General features: G+C 37.6%; 1 protein-coding gene across 2 annotated transcripts in view; it reads right to left on the reverse strand.

Annotated features, from left to right (window-relative positions):
- Positions 1 to 1,423: 1,423 nt before the first annotated feature.
- The window catches only part of LOC124179718 (disintegrin and metalloproteinase domain-containing protein 10), a 102,957-nt gene continuing 79,307 nt past the window's right edge, over positions 1,424 to 25,073 (reverse strand). Inside the window, exons 2-15 of one of the 2 annotated variants that reach the window (XM_046564404.1) lie at positions 21,331 to 21,591; positions 17,328 to 17,522; positions 11,987 to 12,294; positions 10,704 to 10,850; positions 10,015 to 10,166; positions 9,689 to 9,923; positions 9,325 to 9,499; positions 9,017 to 9,170; positions 8,744 to 8,921; positions 8,398 to 8,628; positions 8,194 to 8,310; positions 7,939 to 8,103; positions 7,676 to 7,805; positions 1,424 to 6,500 (exon numbers count right to left, since the gene is read on the reverse strand). In XM_046564404.1, coding sequence (XP_046420360.1) covers positions 6,340 to 6,500; positions 7,676 to 7,805; positions 7,939 to 8,103; positions 8,194 to 8,310; positions 8,398 to 8,628; positions 8,744 to 8,921; positions 9,017 to 9,170; positions 9,325 to 9,499; positions 9,689 to 9,923; positions 10,015 to 10,166; positions 10,704 to 10,850; positions 11,987 to 12,294; positions 17,328 to 17,522; positions 21,331 to 21,591 — 2,609 coding nt within the window. In that variant the 3' untranslated portion in view covers positions 1,424 to 6,339. The remainder of the gene's footprint in view (positions 6,501 to 7,675; positions 7,806 to 7,938; positions 8,104 to 8,193; positions 8,311 to 8,397; positions 8,629 to 8,743; positions 8,922 to 9,016; positions 9,171 to 9,324; positions 9,500 to 9,688; positions 9,924 to 10,014; positions 10,167 to 10,703; positions 10,851 to 11,986; positions 12,295 to 17,327; positions 17,523 to 21,330; positions 21,592 to 25,073) is intronic. The other variant, XM_046564405.1, reaches the window with a different exon arrangement.

The following is a 25,073-nucleotide window of genomic DNA, read 5'->3' on the forward strand; positions in this document are numbered from 1 at the left end:
ATTGATTGCATCTCGTCTATCTTATTGCGAGCAGCGGATCAAAAGCCACCGTTTAAACACATGCATTCGGTTTCAGTTTTTGAAAGTGGTGGGGAAGCGAAATCAGAAAGCCATAGTCACAAACTTACAGCTCAAGTTTATTCAATATGCCTTAACTCTATTACAAGCGTGGAGCTATCAGTGTATCGCAGTTTACAAAAATCTTAGATAGTGTACAACATTCACTTTAAATCAATCGCAGAATATCGTGTAAATATCACATATGAAACTAACTATCACACGATGAAAATGAAGTGCAGTATACATCATACTAAGCAGAATACGATACATTTTATTCACTGCAGTTGTTACTGTAAAAGTTCCGGTCCGCGAACGGCTGCAATAACAGTATACTATATGAATCACATTGTGTTGTTAATATTTCATGTAACCTGGATTGAAATAGATATACATACACATCAATATTACCGCATTTCTTCAGCATTTCCCCAACTGTTGTTTCTACGGTCTTGCAGATGCCTTTACTCCAATCATCGATGTCCAATTCGTCCAGAAAGGGTCGTATGAATCGATTCTGAAACACAACATTTAAAGCTCTCAAAATCGCTAAAAATCGAGGCTCCGGCTTTCTTCCGGTAAAATTAAGCTCATTTTAAATATTATTAGAATAGATTGTTAGACGTACCTTATCGACGTAATTTCGTAAGGGGAACCAATTCCGCGTAGTCCAACATCGCCTTAAGCCACGGATCGAGAGATACGAATGAAAAACGAATTCCCTCTGGTGTTGAATATTTGATGTCCTGCATGACTTTCGCGTTCCTGAGAGTCCAATTAGTCTAATAAGGGTCCTTCAAATCCATTGTAGGAGATAAAGGATTTCGCTTCAAAAATTGCAAAAGAGCAAGCCTTGCCCATCTGGATTTTTTAAATCGAAATTCGGCAGATCATTGGCTAATGCTTGGTTTAATTCTTGAATAAACTGTACACGATTATGTCCCGGTAGTTTTGCGACATGAATCTATCGCGCACAGTCCCGAGTCGCTGCGAGCAATGGATAAAGTGTGATATGCGAAGAAAGAAAAATATCTTTGATTTTTTTTTGGTATCGCCTCAGCCGTTGATTTAACAGTGTTCTAAGTGTCGTGTTTGGCTTTCTCGGGGACCAATTGCTCTAATAAGGGACCTTCGAATCAATTCGAGAGGAAAAGTCACCGTCATTTTCATTATTTTGTCATTCTACATCAAATATTTGATGAAGTATTTGAAATATTCGACTGGAGAATACACGAACTCGATTGTCATTTTTAAACTGTTCACAGAACTATCTTACAGTGATGTTTTCATCGTTTCTCCTACTGCAGAATATATGGGTAAGGGCTCTCAGGACTTGATGCCTCTGGTTTATCACATTCTCATACTGTTAAATGTAAAATGTACGTTTTTATTATTTTTTTACAATGTATCTATAATCACATTAACATAACACAAGAGATATTCACAATTATATGTTATTCATACTTTTAAAACATGTCACGTTCTAAACATTTTTGGGAGAAGAGAAGTGAGTTTTTAAACTACCATCGGGCAATTGGTCAGTTATCATGCACATTTGAACGCAGGTATACCGTGAGCGTCTGAAATAATATTTAAAATGGAGAAAAAAGAAGAATTCATTCTAAGGATTCAAGGCCACTTGGTGCTTTTTGATATCCAAGTAACATGATTCACGTAATATCCAAAAAATCAGTCAAACCGTACATAATAAAAAAGAAAAAAAGAACCTGAGTATCAAGGTGAGAAAGAAACAAAACCAGTTGCAGACAATATTGATAAGATATTACAATATTTTTTTTGGATCGTTAGAAAAAATATAATTCTTCAATTTTTTTTTTTCTTCTTTTCTTTCTCGAGTCTAATATTATGTACAGGTGATAGAGAGTATCGCGTTACGACTGAAATAAATATATGTAGCCTAAGCGTAGATAATATATATGTTTGGGATAAAGAATTTTTTTTTGTTTTTTTTTTCACGTTTTCTTCAAATTACCGTTACACTTCACACGCACACAAGCAATTTCATATTTTCAAAACAGCCAGGCCTCATCCTATAAATCTTGATCACCACATGAGTTACTATAGTATCGAAATTGAGGATTCCTAATGTTTTGTGTCATTTAAAAAAAACGATAATCATTCCAATAATCCATCAAATTTTTGTTACAACACAAGTCGAAATCTCCTTTTTTGAGAACCATCTACCATGACTCAATTCAGTAGAAGTTTGTTGCCATAGAAAAAAAAAAAAAAAAAATAATGCAATTTTTATTTATAAAACGGCCTACAAAATCTTGGGACATTCGTTACAGGCTTACTTATAAAACATATAACTGAGTCCTCGGTCATGAATGGATTAAAATAGCACCATGGTTACCAGATATTTACATCTTCTAATCACAAGGCCGTCAGCTACCTTTACAAACTAAGATAATGTTATTAATTATTCACATTATTCAAGCAATAACCTTTCGATCGTGTTGAAAATTAGGAACTCGCTCTACGGATAAAAAATAAATTCATTGCTATGACAATGTACAACGTAAGATATTAACGCAACAATCGATAAGAGATGGGTGTATGATAGTCATCGTGGGACTCGGACACGTTCGACAGTTAATTGTAAGCTTGAAGACCTCAACTAGTGTATTAAATGCATTTAGTATAATGTGAATATATCGCATCATTCGGCAAGATTTGCGTTATAGAATGAAGCTAGCTGATAGATTTGCATTACGGCAAATTTTCAGAGCTAATTTCTAAGATTTTATGATGCCCTAGCTACAGTCGAGCCTGATATAAAGTTTTCTCACACATTCGTGGTACGTAGTACTAAGTTTATACTGTCTTGATTACAAAATACAGAATAATATTTTGCTATAGTACAGATTTTATATAAAAACAATTATTTTATTATTCACTTTACCATTTTTACCTTCCTTTCCTCTTTTTCTTTCTTCGTTAAATCTCGTTTTGCTTTTACATCATTATTATTATCATTATTACTAATATTATTATTATTATTATTATTGTTAATATTATTATTATAATTATAATTATAATCATACTTTATAATATTAATATGTATATTTACACAAGTATATTTTTCCATTGTCATTATCATCTTCCTCGTCACTTTATCGTTTTTCACATACAATCCGTTTATAAATCACATTGCGCCTATTGTACATTTTCATATACCGAACGATGTACGAATTACAATGAATACATAAATTTGGCTGGCTATTTTTCCCTACATTTCACTATCAAATTCAATCTTTATTTTCATACCTCTCGCCATATAGACAGTGGAGAAAAAGTCAATGAAAATTTCAAATGAGATACACATATGTATACATGTATGTATAATATGTAACCGCTGATGAGCAGACGCCTATAGAAATTGCCAGGAAAAACGCTGCTAATGATATTAAAATTTTACTACATATGTACCTATAATTATTGAATATATTCATTTAGTAATTATCGTAGAGATATTCATGCAATCGGAATATAAACCACATATACCCTATGTATAAGGAAATAAAAGTGATAAAGGGATAACGGTTTACTGTGAAACGTTGTCGCTGACAGTTTTGGTCGATAAAAACAGGTCAAGAGCCATTGAGTAGCTGTTTTTCCTGGTCGCGTAAACATATCGATATACATCTTTGGTTCTATTTCTACCAGAATTTTGCCAGCCATAGATATAGTTCCACTCCCATTTATAGAAAAATAGTATTTTGCGGCTATTTCAGCTGGTCTGTCCGCCTTTTTCTTGTACTCCGTAATTAAAACCCGTTCAAAATATTCGAAACAGGTATAGATTTAATTGAATCAACAGAATTGGCGAAGGCATATTTCTTATAATTTAGGGATAATAAATGAATAATCATTAACGATAAGATAGGCCTTAATGAGAAAGTAACCATTGGTTATAGGAATAGATAGAGATAGAGATAGAGAGAGAGAGAAGGGAATTAAGTTAGAAAAAATAATGCAGGACTGAAGTCCACAATCAAATTATTAAATCTGTTTGAAGGAATTTTTCGAAATTAGGAGGCTTATGTAGGTGGTTGTTAAAAATAAAAATATATGTAACTACGGAGGTATATTAAAAAATTTCATTTTTTTTTTGTTCTAGTGGCAATGAATTAACAGTTAAAATTAAAATATCGTATGTATAGTATGATCAGCCTTTGCTTAAAAATGATATCCCTGTTTTAGTACTACATAAATTTTTATGTATAATATTTAATATGACCTTGTAATATTATGAATATAAACAAAAATGTTGAAGTACTGAATCTGAAGAAGAAAATAAAATTGAATTTGAAAAAAAAGGAACGGAGATCACACTCTCTTTTTTTATGAATTCATGCTTTTTTTTTTTTTTGTTTCGGGAAACATTGTGCTGATTGACTAAAACAACGTAATATATAATATATATGTATAAATTGAAATGCTATTTAAATATCATTTACAATTATCCATTAATAGTAAATATATATGTGTATAAATTATAATGTAATCAGTAATATCCAACTAATTAATAATAATCAATACATAATTGTAAAATGAGTATCACTATAAAATGATCAGTTTCAATTTCTTTTTTTTTTTTTTTTTTTTGTTTTACCATCATCATTCATAGTTGCACTCGCTTCAATTGGCTAATAAAAATTAGTATAAGAATAATACATATCAATTATATTATTATATTACAATGGTACAGAGATCAAACGAATGACCTGCAATGGTTTGGTAATGCTGGATTTCCCTTTAGTTTCCGCCTCAAGAGTTTTTTTGCCTTTATACGATAGCTGGTGCAAATGAAATAAGAAGTGTTAAAAAATTTCTTCTTCTACATGTTATATCTATGAAATAAAATATAAGTTCTGCTTCCTTTTCAGACCATATTCAAAGTTTCACTCAAATTCGGCTAAGCAATTAGTGTTTCATTTCGGATTAGATTTTTTTAAGAAATAAATCCACAAGGTATTCGCGACCTAACGTTAAACTTTTATATCCAATTTATTGCGGTGTGCACACGATGATTCAAGATACCATATATCGTGTTTTAGATACTAACGAACAGATTCATTACCCTAAAATGTATCATAGGAAGGATATGCGTCTGAAGGAGCACTAAATCATAAAATGTGAATCTAGTAATGGGTTTTTAACATTGTTGTATGGCTTGGCTGTAGTCATAAAACAGTTACAATAGAAGATAAAGCAGTGGTTATACGATTTCTTTCATTTCTTCCTCGTTTTTTCTTCTATTCTATAAATATCACAGCTAAAATTTTCACAATTACTTGGATGAAAAAAACAACTGAATCGTCTGTAACAAAATTTCAAGGAGACTTGTTACTATTTGATTTAAATAAATGAAGATAATGGTATATATTTTCTTTTTTCTTTTCTTTTCTTTTCTTTTTTTTTTTTGTAAAATGTAATATGATAAGTCAATAAGTGGATAGATGGTGAGGAAACCAATAACGATTTACTTTAAAATATAAGAAAAGTTCAAATCAATGAGAGATTCAATAATTCCACCCCGTGAATCACAACTTCGTAATATTGTCATACTTAACATCCTATCAAAAGCATCCATCCAATCCACGACAGGTCTGTTTGGAAGCAAAGATTGCCGAGTTAGAAGATTATGAATTGTTTTTGTAAATAACGGGAACGATCGAGGAAAAACAAGTGTTTTAAAATTGATATTTTAGGAGTTAAATTATATCGCGATAATTTCTACCTTGGTTTTAGTCTAGACTTTTCTTTCCTATCTCTTGTTCCTTCTTTCTTTTGTTGTTCCTGTTGTTCTTCTTAGGGCAGTGTGACCATGGTTATCATAATTACTACTTACTTGATGAAGTCTACTGGTATATTTATATATAATTTATAAAAAAAGAGCACTGGATGCTAGGTCAAATACGGGGTTCGATTAATCTTTCTAAAGCGTCATGAATATCTGATAAAATTGTAACGTTTGTCTTTTCCTGACGAGGAAATTTCATCCAGACGATGATTCACATTTCTCTAACTTTCATGACGCGAGCTAATAATTATGTATAAGTAATAATAGTAATTATGAATGATAAACAACATAATTCAAATTAGTATCCAGCTCTCTTTGACACTCTGTCTTTCTCTCTTGGGCCGCTCATTTTCCGAGCAATAAAGAAGTCCAAACGATGCTCTTACGGTGGACTGCGATGAGACTGTTTTCACAAAGTAACGCCAAATATGGTTTGGGACTCTCTAGTGTCGTCAAACCTTGTTGTGAAGCCTCATCTCATAGGCTGTGCCCCTACCACCTCCTCCGGAACCCGAATAGGCCCCGGCATACAGTTCGGGACGATTTGACCGGCCGAAGTTGGCTGTTGGACCACCTGCTGGTGGCGCACTAGCTGTGGGAACCGAGCGATAGCCTGTTTAAAGTTTAGAAACAATGTTTCAACCAGAGAAGAGGAAACAAAAAGAAAAAGAACACGAGTGCGGAAGAACGTAACTTGAGACAGAAAATACAGGAAGTAAGCTTTGTAAAGGGTAGCATTTTGGAATTCATCGTTATTTGAGTAATCACAAGACATCCGAGGATCTAGACTAGGATTTTGTTAGCTCATGCAGAATATGCGTTACACTTTTCGAATAGTTTTGAAAGCAGCTGGCTTTGGTATGATTGGGATACTTTACTGGAAATTGTTGCAGTTTTTACTCGCCGTAGGAGAAAAAATATAAACAACAACAAAAATATTTCCTTCGCATTAGCATTAGCGGCTATGGAGAATAACTTTCAGACGTTCATTGGATACAAAAATTACAAAGAGAAGAAAAATCGGAATTAATTAGAGCGGTGCATCATCACAGTATAATAACAATAATAATAAAAGCAGGCAACTATATGTCACAGGTTTGCAGTCAGACAGAAAGTTATAGGCTACACGTCGATTGCAAAAGCGACTACATAAGTTTCCAGGATCAAACACAAGAATTTTCAACACCGACTTTTGGCATTCGCCCAAACAGTCAAGTAATCTGTCTTCATCTTCGTTCAAAGTAATCGAATTGTTCATTACTTTAATTCTAAAGCCAGGCTAATAAGGATTCGTTGAATTCTAGTTACTACAAAATGCCCGAGTATTTAAAAACCGTTGTTTCACGTCTTTTGAAACGAACCGTTTAACAAAGACTTTAAACGTGAATTGGTCGGACAATAACGAACTGATATCCAAGGATTTAATCCTGTCAAAAGTATAATGTAGGCCCGAGCTCACCTCTGCAGCTCAGAGAACAAGATTATCAGGTAGTGAGGCGCGTCGCAATCAATGTGAGGGAAATGCAAACATGAGAAACACTGATGTAGTTGCGGGTTGATAATAAGTCGTACACGAATAAATATATATATCTCAGCTAGGTTGTTTGGTGAAATTTGATTTTCGATACGTTAGTGTGATATTTGGTGAAAAATAACTGTCTCTAAAATATCATTGGCAGAAAGACGTTTATAGTTGCAAGGGCATCGAGCTCGGTCAAGAAACAGGTAGAAAGTCAAATTTTACCGATGGCATAGTTTCTAGTAAAGGATCGAGGTATGTGGACGTACCTTTGGGAGGATAATACTGAGCTCCTCTACCTTCTCCGTATCCATGCGAAGGACCGCGCTGTCCGTGACCTCCTTGTCCTTGCCTCGGAGGAATGCTTCGCGGACCAGCACCGCCTCCGTGATGATGTCGCTGGAGAAAAAAATCAGTGACAATCAGATTCGCGGCAACAAACAAAAGGGAACGACTGAATATTCAGGCCTTATTCAACAGCTGTACAGCTCATCGTGGTCTAATCGATACTGTGATATTTCGTTCAACTCACCATTCTCCTTAGAGTATTCATCGGCCTTCTCAATGTTTCACTAATCCGTCTTGCCGGCGGTTTCTTAGGATTACTGGAAGGAGTGTGTACCGCGCAGCACTTGATGAACAGGCCCATAAAAATTATGAACGCTATCCCCATCAGCAGTACCGCCCACCAGTACTCCTGAAAGGAATTGTCACCGATAAGCGTGAAATGTCGTTCGATTGATTATATCTCAATTTAACACAAGGAATATTCCCTGCTCAAACATACCGTAACCCATTGAGAAAGCGTGAGTAAGGTCTCCTTGTTGAACAGTAGATTTTTCAATCTTGCAAGCGGCCCTTCGGCGTCGACCGCTCTGCATCTAAGGAACACGTCGCAGTATCCCTGAAGAAGAAAAATGGGTTGGAAAAATTTTGTTTCAGCGACAAAAATCATCTTGCACGAATAAGGATCCACGAGTTTCATCTTTACCTGGAAGTTATCACAAGGCGAGCCTGGCCTCAGATTGATCGCCCCTTTTCCCTGGGCTTTCAAGTGAGGAAGCTCGCTGGTACTACGACACGTCGAAACATCAGTACCATTCTGGCAAGCCAACTCGCACAGCTTGCGTTTATCAATATTCGGTTTGTTGCTCGTTAAGAAGCATTCCGTAAGATTCCATTCCAGGCATCTCGATCCGATACATTCCCCCTTGATGCACAGCTGTTGGGAACGTTACAGATTTACTTGACAATCACTTTTTCGAAATTATAATCGATACGTGTATCGGAAAATAAACTGAGACATCTAGAATAAGTATCACATGTTCTTTTGTTACCTGAGTTTCCTGGTTACACTTGGTGTTGTTAGCTTTTGGTTCTGGCGGAGGACACACGGATGTTGTTCCGTTGCAAACCGAGTCATGACTGCATTCCGTTTCAATTTTGCACACAGACTTGTTTGCGAGCGGTATAAATTGGCACGTTTCGCTCGAACAGCAGGGTCCTTGGCTCGGACTGTGAAGGAGAAAAAGTTAATTGAATATCATCAGGAATATCCTGACTCGTGAAAAGGCTAGGCTGAAAAATTTACAGCAATAAATACAAGGTACCTGCACTGCGCTGAATTTGTCCTACGACACTGGTTTTTCGACATCGGTAAGCGTGGATAGCAACACTTGTCTTTGCATTCCTCTTCGTCGTATCCGCAATCGCATTCTTCCCCTTCCTCGACGATTTTGTTTCCACAGAAAGCGCCGGCAGGTGCTGTGAAAAGATTAGAAAAGTCTGTGAAATATTCTATTTCGAAACACACGACAACAGAACTTTTAATTGGTCTTCAATTTTTCATCCCTCCGTATCTTTATTTGTACTAAGGTAATACTTTCACATTATAAGTAAGGTGCAATAATCGTCTCACCGGTGAAGCAGTTCCTCTTTTTCTTATCCTCAATCGCGTCCAGGACGTTGCTGATGTTCCCTATACTGCACTTTGAAAATTTACTGTTGTTCGGTCTGTCTCCACTGGTGGCCGAGGCGAACATAATAAAATTTCCGTGTAGTCCACCGGGTCTGCATTCCGGTGGAAAATCGTGCTGCATAAAGTAAAACAAACCATTATCAAAGATATTAAATTTCGACAGAAATTGGGTAAGAATGGCACGATGGTATATAAATTGTATTTTTTGACAGGATTATCGATCATAAGTCGATTCATCTTTTTGCATAATTAAAGATTCAAAAATGATTACCGTACGAAAAATATGATCTATCGTTATAATTACCGGCGATCCAAAGTTGTGGCCAATTTCGTGAGCCAACGTCAGCTGGGAAACTTTCGGCGGTACTCTGCTCGCATAGTTTACAAATGTGATGATACCGGTGTTCAACGATCTCTTCGTCGACTGATACATTCCGCCGACGGTTTCCGTGTAAGTTTTGTACTTCTCGCAAATACCGCCCGAAGCACCGGACGCAGATGCGACCCAAGCAAGTCCAAGAGTACCCCCGGTAAAATCTCTGAAAGAAAATGAACGTGCGCAATATTTAATGTGACTAATATCTGCAGTAATTTCTTACTTATTTCTATATATAAGATTATGGAATTTACCTGTATGTGAAAACGTAAGCCAGGCAGAAAGCTTCGTGATTGCCAAGCGAGTGTAGATTGAGAAAATTACTGACGTCTATGTTTTCCATGCAAAAGGGATTCGACGTGTCGCCATAATTCGGGGGATGAGTACAAGGCTTGTCGTCGTCGATCTGAAAGGATTATTAATTTTTTTATTTTTATTTTTCTACACCAAAAAAAATTTCATTTCTTACAGTAACTACGAAAATTCAGTAAACCGAGTATCGTTAAAAAAAACTGTTTGAATATTGTTGGAATTACGAAAAACGAGGTACGCAAAATCAGTTTGTGAGGTTTACTCTATTTTTTTAGTTAATTGAAGCTTCAACGTCAATTTATCGTTGCACGAGCATTAAATTTTCGCAACAGTTGCAAGAAAATCTAGCAACAGTGCTCGTAATGAGAAAGAATAGTAACGGATACTAGACTTTTCGGTAAAAGATATAAAACTACTTTTCACTTGGTACCCAGAGCTATATTTTTCGACTGTGGTAAAAAATGAAAATAGTTAAGGACTGAGCGGTAACCGGAACTAAAAATTTCTCCCAGTGTAATCAACGATAATAAACCAGTGCGATTTTCGCTACACCACCAAAATTCTTGTTGCAATATTTTTGATTCTAGGATATTTATCGCTTTGCAAATCTGTACACACACACACAACGTACCTTTATTCTCTGAACTTCAAATTTGATATTTCGATGCTCGCTCCTACCGTCGAATCTTGTACCCGTGTAAATATAGTTCACGGCTATAACGTGTTGCGATATCAGCGAAAGAATTTCCTCCTTAGTTTTTTCAACGTCATGACCCACCTGTGAAAGAAAAAAAACAATAATAATGATAATGAAAATAACAACAATAATTCCTATGTCAAATCGAGATGCGTAGATAGCATCGTGAAAGATAAACTCTCCTTGCGAAGCGAATGAAAAATTTTATGTACAAAGTACTGACTTAAAAATGAATAGAGAAAATCGCGTAATGTATTTGATCTACGTAGTTTCAATAATTTCTAACACATCCAACAAATAAACCGTTAAATTCCTGAACCTTGAAAATTGAGGCAAAATGATAAAGGAAAAACGAGACACAATAGTGGGAATAACAAAGGAAGGAAAAGGCGTGAATAATGTAGGCGGGGAATGAGAAAGAGAGAGAGAGAGAGAGAGAGAAAAGGGGAGAAAAGCTCCCGCCGTTTGCGATTGAATTTTTTATTTTTTTTTATCGCCCAGCGGGTTGAAAGTATTCACTCTGCGAATATTTCTTCTTCCGTTCCGCTTTCTTTTTTCTTTCTTTCTCTCTCTCTCTCTTTCTCTCGCTCACTACGAATAAAAAACAAAAAAGGCAGAAAAAAAAAGTATGCTATATACAATATGTATAATACATGTATAATATACGCACAGGTGTACGTAGGTACACGTACACGTACAACGCACAACGCGTTTCGTACGATATATCTAAATATACATACGTGTAGATCTACGATGTTGCGAAAACGCCTAACAAATAAATTCACACACACACACAAACCGATCAAAAGCCGAGCCGTCTAGTCTGCGAAAAATTTCGCATTCACATTTCGCAATAAATATGGCTGAGTCCACCGCGTGGAAGTGTTACGTACGTCTGTGTGTACATACATATATATATACATGATGTATAATCTGCGAAACGTTGGGCAAAATTGCGATTATTCCTCCAAGGGTGGAACGCGATATTTGTAGGGGTAATCAAAAGAAAAAAAAAAAAAATCATTCCAGGTAATTTCCAATTTGAAAATCACTCGACTGTGAACAAAAAAGGAAGATGGAAGAAAAAAAAATAAAAATTACACGATACACAACAGGTGAAGAAGAACCGGGGTTGTTGATTGAAAATCGATAAAAAAAAAAAAAAAATAAAAGAAATAAATAAATTTTTGCCAAGGTGATCGATTTCTCACGCTCACCGTCTCGGATATGTGCCTCCAGATTAGGGGATCGGTCTGTATGAAGAGAGAACACGTGTTATTCTTCTCCTGCTTGGGTCGCGTCTCCCGCCTCGTCCTCGTCCTCGAGCTTTCAAGCACGTTTGCCTGTCGCGAGTATTTGTGCCCGGGATCCTCGTTGTCGTCGACCCAAGGTGAATCGACCTTCGCAACATTTCCTGATCCAGGTTTGCTCTTGGATGACAGCGGCGGGTCCGGTTCACCAGAATTTTGAACCGCGTCCATCCATTGGACCCTTTCTTCGGTCACGCCACAACCCGACGAGTGTCCTGTAAAAAATCGGTATCAAATATTTGAACATATATAAGAATGGGGCGGCTCGTTTGAACCGTAGAAACGCGGGGAAATACAGGACGCGTTTTTGATCGGCGTGAAAAAGTTATTTATTCGAATTAGAAAATCTCTTGAGAAGAAGAAGAACCTTCCGTTCTGCATTTGAACGTAAATTATAAATTTATTTATCCGGTTTACACGATGAAATCAATCGATCAATCGTTTACTCAAGTAAAATTAATACAGGGCATCGATTAACTAACAATAAAATTTGTCTTAAGAAAATATTGTCCGACAACAGTTCCACTATATTTTAATGACGATTCTGTCTACGTTCCAACGATTGGAATCGCGATTTTCAGGCGGGATGCATTGTAGATATCGGGGCTGGGTTGAAATTCCGAATTTGCAAAGTTCTTAAAACGTCAAATTCCAAATTTTTTCGTCGCGGAATTTAAAATAAAGAAACGAAACTTTGACGAAACGTCAAAGTATGGAATGATCCAAAATTCGACGCTCGGGGTTACGAAAGGACTAAATACCGAGAGTGGGTAACTCCGACAAGTCAAAGTTCGAAAAAAAAATCTGAAACATCGAAATTCCGAATGATCGACGATTTTCAGTTCGGTAAATTTCTGGCTTGATGAAATCGCATCGCTTTGATCTTGCTTTCTTTTGGATTTTCGATATTTTCACGTTTGGAATCCTGGTCATTCTGATTTTTCACACGCATTGGTTGCGAAATCTACGCTGTGCGAGTATATTATAATTTTCGTAATTTTACTCTGTCGCAAACATTGCTCAATCGTGACTTGAATTTTCAGAATCTTGCATTTCGGAACTTTGACCCGTCAAATTTCCGACCATTCGAAACCTTGGCGTTTCTCCAAAATTTTATTTCTTCACTTCAAGTCTCGCCATAAAATAAATTCGACATTAGGTGGAATTTCGGAAATTCAACTCCGTTCCTAGATATCGCTTTTCATTCGATTTCCCACTCGACGCGGCTTTGCATTCTTTAGGCGACCATGAAAGGTGGGCAGATGCGAGACGCTTTCTATATATATTTGGATTTTAGGATGGTTTTCACCCTCGCATATCGGCAGCGAAGTGCGAGTATATCAAGAGCTTGTGTATGTATGCAAAAAAACGTGCGCTAATATTGGGAATTTATACCTCGTCAAATAATTATTCAATTATATCGGAGTTTTTTTTTTTTCATCTGAAAAATAAGATTGCTGTTTTCAAATTTGAAATAAATCGAGTGAACCGTATTTGAATAATCGTGAGCACCGTAAAACATCAAACGGAGAGAAATGTTTTACGTTATTGTTCATGACGAGGCTTCATATTAATTTATTCTAATGAGAAACAAAATATTCAAACTATCTAAACTCGATCTACGTACTTTTGTATAAAATAAAACTTCAATCGAATTGAATAATTTATTGTGAATATATAAATTCCCAATATTTATCCACTTCTTGCGTGAAGTTATTTCAAATTGAAATTACTAGAATGATAATAGAATAATTAATACGAATATTATTATTTGATTTTCGTTTCCTGCACCGCGTCAGAAAATTCCGGTAAATGTAAAACGAGATGAAAAAGATCGATCGAAATTCGAGATAAAAAACGCACCTTATATTACGTGTACGTACGTATAGAAAAGTTATTCGAGAGTTTGAGAATTGGTTTCTTCGTCTCAAAGCGAGGCGGTGGTACAAACCTCTATACGTATATATATACATACAACGAAATATAATTTTGTTGGAAATTAGGTCACGTCAGCTATATGAAGACCTCGTGACTAAAATTTGCAATCCTAAAACTACGCCAAAACACAAACAGCGCGATTTTTATACTTATCGTGTTATACCCGAAGACTCGAGCCCCGTCGCTGTGTACCCCTTTGAAAAGTACGTGCTTAGAAGAGAAAAAGTCAAAGCCACCGCAGGGAGGAAAAAATTCGGCAATGGTATGCCGGAGGGTTGTTTCGAAACCGAGCGAGTTCACGGTTTCGTTTTTGGGTTAGTATAAAGGTTCTCATATTGTTCGCAGGCAAATATCCTCGAATATCCAAGAAACGCGGTCGGCAAACAGACTCGAGACAAATCTAGCTTAGCTTCTTCTTCTTCTTCGTCTTTGTTGCGTCTTTTCCAAAATTTCTCGCAAGTCACGTAGCGTCTAGTTCTCTTCTCGTGCTTTTACCACAAATAAAAATCACCCACTGTATAGAAAAGTGTTTGCCCTGTAATCCTCTACAGTTTTTCATCACAATTTTCCTGCCAAGAATTATTATCGAACAGAAATCTATTTCTAAAATGATTTCTTTCACGGTCCTAACAAAATGCTGTGTAGTGTACGTTTCGTACGTTTTTGTCTTTTTTTTGCTCAGGGAATGAAACAGAAACTTTGTCACCCGATTAACTGTTAACTGATTGCGCGGTGATTTGAACGGGGCCTTTTCCGTTTATGGCGGTGGTAATGCATCGCTTATCTCGGTTTCCGCACCGGTGCTATAATAAAAATGATTGTTCGAAAGCGGAACGCGAAAAGACTCCGTCGAGACGTTCGATGGACGAAAGACGCAGTATCGAGGGTTACTATCTCCGCAAAAGTAACTCGGAAAAAAAATCCATCTCTTGCGATAAAAATACTCAAATAACACATACACACACACACACACACAGACGTACAAATGCGAAATAAACAGCGCTGATATACAGTTGAAATTGCGTTAATATTCGAACAAAGCAGAATTCAACTGTCGAGTATTAAATGACAGACGAGAAAGTTGGGACACCGTCTAAGGCCAGTCCGTCAGTCCATTTGCACCAGCTATAAACTCAAGTTAATTGTAAGACGGACAGTTCAGCAGCAGCAGCAGCAGCAGTCTATTTGCCGAGATGAATCCCAGCGGTGTACAAAAGGAGAGAATGAGAAAGTGAGAGAAAAAGTGTGTGAGGGAGAGAGAGAGAATGGGAATCTGGGACTTCGCAGAAACCGCAGGGGCAGAAGTACATACGCAGAAGAGGCGTGGTGGTCGGTTTGGTTCGCCGGTTAGTTGGTTGATGGTTTGGGTCCGTTGTTTTACGGTTGCTTCATTGGTAGGTTGGTACACAGGACGACAGACTCGCTTACGGTATGCAGGGTAGATCGATACGTAACAGGCTTCAAAGTTTCGCACTTTGGTCGACAAAAGCAACGACGAAACCTAAATTCATACCCTCGTGTGACAGGGAGTGACGAAAAGAATGAAGAAATAAAAAAAATAACAAAAATTGTATAGAGGACAAGGACGCGAACAAATGTCTGAGTCATTGTACGGTTTGCGACCTGAAGATATCTGCGCTATTAATTGGCACGAAGAAGCGAGCTTAGGGTGAGACGAAGCTCCGGGTAATCGGATTGAGCGGACATTTCGGATTTGGATTTACTATGCTGAATTTCAAACAATCCTAAAGATGGAATTAACGATTTTTCCTAAATCGTTACTAACTTAAACCTCGTTAACAAGTCCCGTGTCTTTATCCCGCGGAAAATGGAAAACGTCCATATTTCGTTTCTTTGGTGACTTGACCTGGTTTTGAATACTATTCGGATAGACATTAGTAAAAGACTGAAACTATGCGCGAATGGAAGAATCACAAAAAAGAAAGAAGAATGAAAACAAAAAACAACCCCAAATCCTGGTACCGCGATAACGGGATGAAATTCCTGGTTAATTCCGTTCTTCAGATTCATGCAGGTATAAATGCATTATAATCTAGCGTGAAGGTATTCGGTCGGCAAACAAAAGCTTCGCGGTTAGATATACGAGAGGACAGCGTGATAAATAGAGAATAGTTGGTATACTTGTATGCATATGTAAGCACACCACCCGTGGTATGCGGCACTTTATATACGCGCGTTGCAAAATGGCGTATATAAATGAACGGAGGCTGGGAGAAGAATGAGAGAAAGAGGTGGAAAAGCTTCGCGTACGCGTAATGTCGCACAGTATGCGTGTAACTGCGTACGACTTGCAATATTATATAAGCCACTCGTTACTTTGCAAAATCGACGTTGTTAAATAAAGAGCAACGATATGTCGAGCACGATAAGTTTGACGAAATTTTAGTACAACAATTTCACCCGAGTCTACAATAACGTTAAAAATGAAAATAAAAGATGAAGAAAGAAAAATTTGCTTACGTTACGTAATTACAGTTTGAAATATCGTAGGTGTACGGAAACTTTTGGTAATCGACTTTTCCGGCCACTGACGAGTAAGTCAAAAATTATTTCACACACCTAACCCGGAGAACATTTTTTTCCCTTATACTCAACTACTGAAAGGCGAAACAGCCCTTAAACACGAATAATAAGATATAAAGCACAACACACATGCTTTCACGCAAATGGAGTTTCTCGCCCCGCCACGAAGTGCACACTCTCTGTATTTTACGCGCACGCAAAGTATGTACAACACACACACACACACACACACAACATGTATGTGTTATTTCACATTATTACTAAAAGCAGGGAGCTTGCAGCCGGTTATAGAGGGTCATTTTCATGCAGACAATTACCGTTCCTATCATTATAATCACATTCATTTCGTCATCGTACCATCGTTTTCTATTTCACGTAACCGTGATGCGAAATGAAAAAGCTGTATATTCGTGTGCTCTTTGTAAATGAGTATGACAAAAAGTTTTCCGAATAACGAGAAAATATATTTAAACATTCAAAGTATCGTAGCTAATTGATTTACGACTAATACATCGAGAGAAATATTTATTTCCGTTTACCGCTCAGTCCGTAACTGTTTTCATTTTTCACCGCAATAGAAAATGGAAATTAGTTTTTTAGCTGTTACCGGAAAGTCTATCGTCAACAATATTCGAACAGTTTTTGTTAACGATACCTGTTTCACTCAAATTTTCTAGTTACTCTGACGAATGAACTTTTTCTCAGTGCGTGCAACTGCATGCGGAATTGACGGGAAACGGGTAACAGAAACTAGGTGATTTCTTACCTTCGCGTATATCAGCGAATGGATCGATCACGTCGTCCTCGTGATAAATGACCGAGTGATGTGTCTCGTTTACTTCGTGTGGCGGGAAGTAGTGATGCGCCTTTTCAACGTACCACGCACCACCTCGAGGCGAAACGATTTTACCGTGGAAGACTCCGTTGCTGATGCTCCCGAACACGTGGCTCTCAGCTTCTCCTGTCGAAATATAACGGCAAAAATCTCACCCTTCGTATTTGTTAGAAACATGTAAGGAAAGAGGGAGAGAAAAAGAGAGAGGGAGAGAGCGTGCGAAATAAAGAAGGAAAACCTGTGCTCAGGTTTTCAATTTTCAATTATAAATTATTGCTGCATGCTGATATATATATATATATCAGTTTAAAAGTAAAAATGAATTACTTGAATACTTGGACGGAGCTTTTTTTATTTCGATTATTTCATTGTACAAAAATTAACGAGCCGAAACAATCGTTAAGACATAAAATTGAAAATACGAATTATCCTTGTCACAGTTCGTTTTTAACTTTAACGTCGTCTCGTTTTTCTCTGTCATCCAGATGGGTAAAAGCTCACGAGGCTGATAACAATATCGTTTTATAAAGAGATCGGCGTCTAGCCGAAAGTACCTTGAAATATTCGTAGAATCTTGTTAATTTGAATTCTCTGAAGCAGGGAATGAATGAAAAGTGTATATATGTATATATACACACACATATAAAACAAAGAATTGTGCCTGGGGTAGCAAATATTATTCTCTGATTCTTAACGCAACAACCTGAGCAGTGACTAGACGGTTATTACCGAGTCTTTGAAATACAGATAAATAATGCGCTACATATACGTATATATGCGTACATCCCTCGTAATTCTGGTACGGGGTTATTAATTTTGTTGAAAATTAATCATCCCTCGCATCGTACAACGTTCCGTTGTGCCATTATCGTCGAGGGATGTTCCCGCTGCATTCTGGCGTTAGTTTTGGCTGCCTCAAATTTATTCCGACTTCTACGTTTCGAGGGAAAAGGGTTTACGGTATGGTTTAATGGACGGTAGCTAGTCAGCTTGATGCCGTAACGGCAGGCTCGTGTATTTGTTTGAAAACTGGAGAGGCGTGCCATCACTTTCCTTTGAACCTTGCGCATCCCACTTTTACCCAAATAAACGAGCCACGCAACCCGTGTTTCGTTGTGTTGGCACCCAAAAAGGGTATACAAGGTACGAAACACGGTGTAGAGCGCGTGATCTATTTAGTTAACAAAAATTCATTTACATAATTATATACGTAATACTTACGTTGATTGGTATCATTTATTTATTTACTTTTTTCCTCATTATTTTGTTGTTTTTTTTTTGTACATAGAAAGTCAGTAAAGTTCTTTTAATTCTCAGCTTTATGATATTATACGTCGATTATTGTTTTTTTTTTTTTTTTTTACTTTTGTTTCGATTTTTAGTTATACATATATATATGTATGTAGAGCTTTTTGCAAGCGAAAAATGACGACGCAATTGAAATGAAATTGAGCGGAGTAATTGAATCGAAAAGAAAATGACGACCTTGTCGTTTTGCGATCGGTATTAAATTAGAAAACTCGCCGTTTCAAACGAGTCGCGAAATTTCTGTACACAAGTTTCTTTACATACTTTAATCATTTCATATTCTATTCGTTCTCGATTTAATTCGTACGACGCGACTTTTTCTTTTTCATCCGTTCGATTTGCCTTCTCTATGAAAGATCCGGCGCTCAATTATCGTACATTTTATTCCCAAGTGCAAAGTTTAAATTTTAACGTATTATTCATATATTTCCTAGCGTTGAATGGTTAAATCCTGAAGGATCCTGATGTCCGAAAAACCACATACGAATAAAACGACGATTCGAATTTACTTCAAGTTTGAAAAATATGGTCGATTCGCGTTATCAAAATTAAAAAAAAAAAAAAAAAAAAAAAAAAGGGACGTCTCCTGCAGCTCGTTACATGAATTTTTGATTCCGCGTTTCGTTCGTCTGAAATTAGACACAGTTCTGTAAGCAATGGCTGCTATTTACTGATATCCAGGAGATAAACCATCGGAACAAAGCCGCGGGGTTGAAACGCGGTTAGCTTTTGCGGTTTTGCAGCGGCGATACGATCCGTGCAACACAGCTAAGAACGGTTGAGGAAGGACTTTCGAGAGACGGAAATTAAACTGGGTTTACGCTAGCGATAAGTGAGGATCAGAGGGTGTAGTGCATGGGTAAAACATCCGATCCCTCATTTTTCATTCCTCTTCTCTTTTCTCTTTTCCCAGCCGCGGTATAACGATACGTAAAACCGACGTAAGACTCGAAATTCAATGTTTAAACTCAGTCAAGTAAGTTTAAGTGAAAATTGAAAATTACATTTCTCAGCTTCGGTATAATTCGAATAATTTTGGATACCACGTTTCAGTTGTTAGGAGATCTTTTCACCCATGGCATCGTGTGAATGGATAAACCGACGGCGAGCTTTGCAAACTTTCATTTTTATTCAATTTTCAAACTATGGCCGCGTTTAGTGTTTTTTTTTTTTTTTCTTATTATTATATTATCATCGTTATTATTTTTCGATGAATATCCGTTGGGCAGAGTTGCAACTGGCTTTGAATCCGGTTTTGACCGATAAACGGAAGCTCAATTTTCAGCCACCGGATCCTCTACGGATGCAAGTGGAAAAGCATAAATTTCAAAAATACCGAGAATTACGTCGAGTTGTGCCAACTTTCTGCCGTCAATCTCATTATACAGAAATTAAAAAATCACGTTTGAATTCACAATAAAAACAAAAAAAAATTAAAACAATTTTCAACCACCCTGTCATAGCCATAAAATTTCTTCTCTCACAATTAGCGTTGAAACGAGTAATTAGATCGCGGGATTACAATAATCATAATAATTGTTTGTACAAGACATAAATTTGTAACAAATTTTGAAATTTCACAACATGTAAATTCATTCTATTTCTTTTTTTTTTTCTTACTTATTCTTCTTTTCTTCTTTTGGTTGTATCTGCCTACATTATACCTGAAACCGACTTACTTTTAACTCGAAAATTAATTTAATCCCTTGGCACATCATATTATTAAAGAGAGGGTGAGTGTCTCTGCGGGATTCAATAAGCCTCGCTAATTAAAGTTCTAAAGTAAATTCGTTCGTTTTTATTTTTTGTTCTCAGTTTTTTTTTTTTTTTTTGGTAAAGGAAAAGAAGAACGAGGAGGAGATGGAGAAACAGCACGCAGCGATGCAAAATGTAAACTAGAGTGTAACTTTAGAGGAGCGAAATATCCATTTTCGTTATAATTTGGGGGTACAAGAAAAATGCTGCGGGAAAAATTGAAGGGTTTAAAAAATGAAACCCGAAAAAGCACTCTCGACGATACCTTTTCATATTTGTTTTTTTAAATACAATTTACGATTTTTCAATTTGGCACATCCTGAAAAGTTTGTTTAGGTTAAAAGAAAGATTCTGTGAAAAGATGAGCGTTCTACGTTACGTGGAAAATCGCGGTCATTTGGTATTTCGCTTTTTATTTCACATTCTTTTTTTTTTTTTTTGAATTCACGAATAAACGCGTCGTAGCACTTCAATTATTATTTCTTTACTGACATTTATATTCGACCCAAAGATCACGATCCATAAGACAACGATATATCATCCGGTAATCTTATCCTCCTAAATTGAATGTTCATATTGAATTATAACTATTTTATAAGATTGAATTAATAATGAAAAACTCGTCAGATACGCTTCTTTGAGATGAACTGTAGACTCGATGTCACAAATCTGGGTCTTCTTTGCGAGGTAAGAAGTAATAATAAAAAAAACAGAAGAATTTATTCACGATACTTGATAAATTTAAAAAAATTCAACGTAAAACGCTCATATTTTGACAAAACCTTGCCTTTATACATAAATATGTATATTTTCCGCTCTTCTGTAAAGAAATTGCGCAATATCGAAGGGATGCATTGAATAAAGTACTCACCCAGTATGTGACCGTGGTAAATGTGGGACGTGTCGAGGTCCTCCTCTTCGCCGGAGGGTCCCAGTATAACTAAGTTATTGCTAAACGTTGTTATGTCTCTTTTTAATCTTATATGAAAGTCTCTACCGTGGGCGCGAAATTTAAATATCACTGGATTATCCTGCGCGACGGATCTCTTAGCCCTGAGATGAGCTCGGTGAACATCTTCGGTCGAATACGACAGGGGTTCGTAGTGGCGTATGTATTCGTTCAGTCGTCGAGCTGTAACAGAAGAAAAATTCACAATCACGTTACTTGTTGCTAAACAAACCATCGATATTTTCATTTTTATTTGTGTGTGTGTGTATGTGTGTGTTTTTTTATCGACCTGCGCTTTGTAACACAGTACGCAAGCTTTTGGTCGCGAGATTTCGTAGATATGATATATTCGTAGTAAAGTTTGCGAGTGACCGAAAGGTGAGCTTGAAAGTCGGAGACTTCGTACCAAATGCGATGTGCAATTCAGCTGCGCTTGCTTATACTCTGCGAATGCAGTAATAGCTCGCGAGCCGAGTTCTCGTGCAGCAGCAGTTACGCAGTTTAAACTCTAGAGAGGAAACTACGGAGAGCTCAGACCAGAACGCGCGGAGAATGACGGCACGATATTAAAGCTTATATACGCCCCGCAGGTGTAGAGTTTCAGGGATAAAAACTCTTTGCCGAGAGTAAAAATAGTTTAACTATCAAGGTATTATCGAACAAAGTGAACGCTGAGAATTTCGCGATGTTTTGGAATTGTTTGATTTAAAAAAAAAAATGTCGTAATTAAAATATGACAAAAAAAGTGATGCAGCAAAAAAATTAGCAACAAGATTAGCTTGAGTGAGACTTTTCGAACTTGTACCGCGTTGGGACGTTTTCGTTTCAACACTTTTGGCTCGACCCTCTGTCACGTGGATTCTTAAACAAGATTAAAATGCATCGGCATCGTCGTCTTCACAGCCGGTATAAATATCCATGAATATCGGAGCACGCAAAGCTCTGTGAGAGGAAGGAGCGGTAAGCCGGTGCAGCTTTTCTCTTCCACGTCGCACCGCATGTACGCGGAAAAGCCAATTAACCCCTTTCCAGTACCGCGCAACTAGAGTAAGTCTCACACAATCTCGAGTACCTGCGCGGTTCGGGGGCTATTAGTCTTCGTTTCAGACTCAAACGAACCAAGTGACGCGGAGAACGGCCGAGCTCAGAACCGAGCTCGTTGCTATCGCCGCAACCATATTTATTCATTTATATGTATATTTGCTTATGTATCAACTGTCGCCCAAAAACTACCCGGAGTCGTTTCCTCCAATGGGATGAATTATACGAACATCGAGTCTTCAAAGGGGGGCTTATGAAACGGCGTGCTCATCGTGCAATTGCTGGGTTATTTTTACCGAAGTGTCACGTAAGTAAATTGATATAGGATAGATCCGCCTGTAGCTATGCAATCCGTCATACATTTTTCCGAAATCCGCCTGCATATATGCAATTTATAATATATTTTATCAAAATCCGCCTGCATTTATGCAATTCGTAATACATTTTTTCAAAATCCGCCTGCATCTATGCAATTCAAATTGAATTTTACACAAACGTATTCCCGCTTGTCAAACTGCAGGATGAATTCGGTAAAATGTATTATGAATTGCACAAGTTGCAGACGAATTTTAGTAAATTCTATTATGAATTGTATAAATACAGGCAAATTTACTTTACCTGTGTTGAATTGTCTGCGTAAAATTTTCACGAAATAACTCGGTATTAAAGTACCTACGTAAATATGAATAGAAAATACCAGCCGATGATCTGTATTTATTCGTTCGATTCGAATTGGCCACGATTTTCGATGATATCAACCGCGACACTGCGGTCGGGAGTCTAGACTTACACGGAAGAGAATGAAAATATCTCTTCGTTCCGGTGTGAGCGATAGAGCATAAGAGAGAAAAGGAGCGGAGAGGAGAAAGGGAGGAAGACGCGGGTGTATAACTTACACAGCTATTGTACCCTACGGGCTCTACCCGATGTCGCAGCAAGCTCGAAGAATGTTGCGGCAACCGGGTACAAGGAGTTTCTAACGCCTACATATATATATACACACACACACACACACACACACACATATATATATATATACCATGTAGGTATGTACCATATATGTATAGCGGGGAAAGTGGTATAACATAGAAAATACCGATATATCAGAGAGGGAAGAAAGAGGAAATTCTGGGAGGATACCGTACAGCGAGCTAGGTTGAAAAATACCATCGGGGACCAACGCTTTCCAACTATGCAGAAACGGTCTCTTAAACTCACCGACATTCCGTCCCTGAGTCGATAAAATTCTAACGCAACCCGCAAGTTTTTAAACTTTCTTTTGCGTTAGAATTTCAATTTTTTTTTTTTATAGACGAGGTAGGATTTTTTTCCGAACAGCGTGCATTTGGCACATTGTAAATCTTATATCCCGAGGGATAAGAAAAATCCCCTTTTATACGCAGTATTTAGAAAGTAATTTCTCGTACTCGGCAATTTTGGGGGTGATTGGACAGCGTCTTGAAAAATTCGGGGAAAAGAATTAACGGCAAAATAATACCGCGTGAAGGAGAATTACTTAAGCAACGTTTGGAAGACCAGCCCGCCGGAACAAATGACGGGTCCGACCGAGAAATGCAAACGCAAGGTTCAACAACGAAGAGTAACGAGTTCCGTTAAATAAAGCATCTAAAAACGAAAAACCAACGATACACCCCGAGTACGTCCGAAGCTAAGGAGGATAGATAACTGGACTGCAGGGAGAGTTGCATTTTCGAATTCCGCGATACTCGAGGATCCTTCTTTTTCGCTTCTTTCTTTCTCAACAGGGTCCTTAATTATCCTCGAGCTTTTCGGTGGTCCACCAATACCATTCTGGATTTCGAATGAGCGGAAAATTCTGCAGGATGCGGAAATCGATGTGCCGGAAAAGACACGAATCTGTCCATAAATTTTACTTCCGTCTCTTCTCTTTTGGTTTATACTTCGTCGTTGGTTCGAAAATTCGGAGCAACGTACCACGCAATAATTCCGTTCCACCGGCGCGGTGAGACGGTCTTTGGTTTCGTTCGAACTGTAAAAGGAAACGGCGATCCGTTTAAACCGACGCTCGACGTTATGGCGGAGGCGTTCACCGTTGCTCGTTTTACCATATCGCACAACGCGGATACAGATACGATCTCGCTGCTTCGACTACTGTTCCTGACCCGTCCGGACACGTGCCCACCCGGACTACGGTGTGTATTATAGGGTATCGGTTGAACCCATCGCAGAAACAAATTTCACGGGACGTGAATCCCTTCGGGTGTAACACTTCCTTCTCGTCTAACCCTGAAGTGACCGGCATCATTCGCTCGAGTCCGCAGTCAATGGCCTCTTTGAAAATGACGATATTCGGAAAGGACGTCGCAAGATTTTTCTCCTTGTCTTTCGAGTTTCGGCGATCCAGGGATCCCGGGATTTGATCGCAGCCGCTATTCCGAAGCCCAGAAAACTGGCATTCCGTCTTCGGATCGATTCCCGTCTTTCCACCGTATGCGTGGAACTTCGTAAGAGAGATATCGAGGTATCCGTTCGGAATGATTTACGATACACCAAAGATAAGTTTAATTTTCACATTATCTGTTTATATACAAGTGAAATCAAGATCGATTCAGAGTTTTAGAGATTCACGGAAGTCTTACAGG

The sequence above is a fragment of the Neodiprion fabricii genome, chromosome 4 (assembly GCF_021155785.1).
Source record: "Neodiprion fabricii isolate iyNeoFabr1 chromosome 4, iyNeoFabr1.1, whole genome shotgun sequence".
NCBI classification, from domain to species: domain Eukaryota; kingdom Metazoa; phylum Arthropoda; class Insecta; order Hymenoptera; family Diprionidae; genus Neodiprion; species Neodiprion fabricii.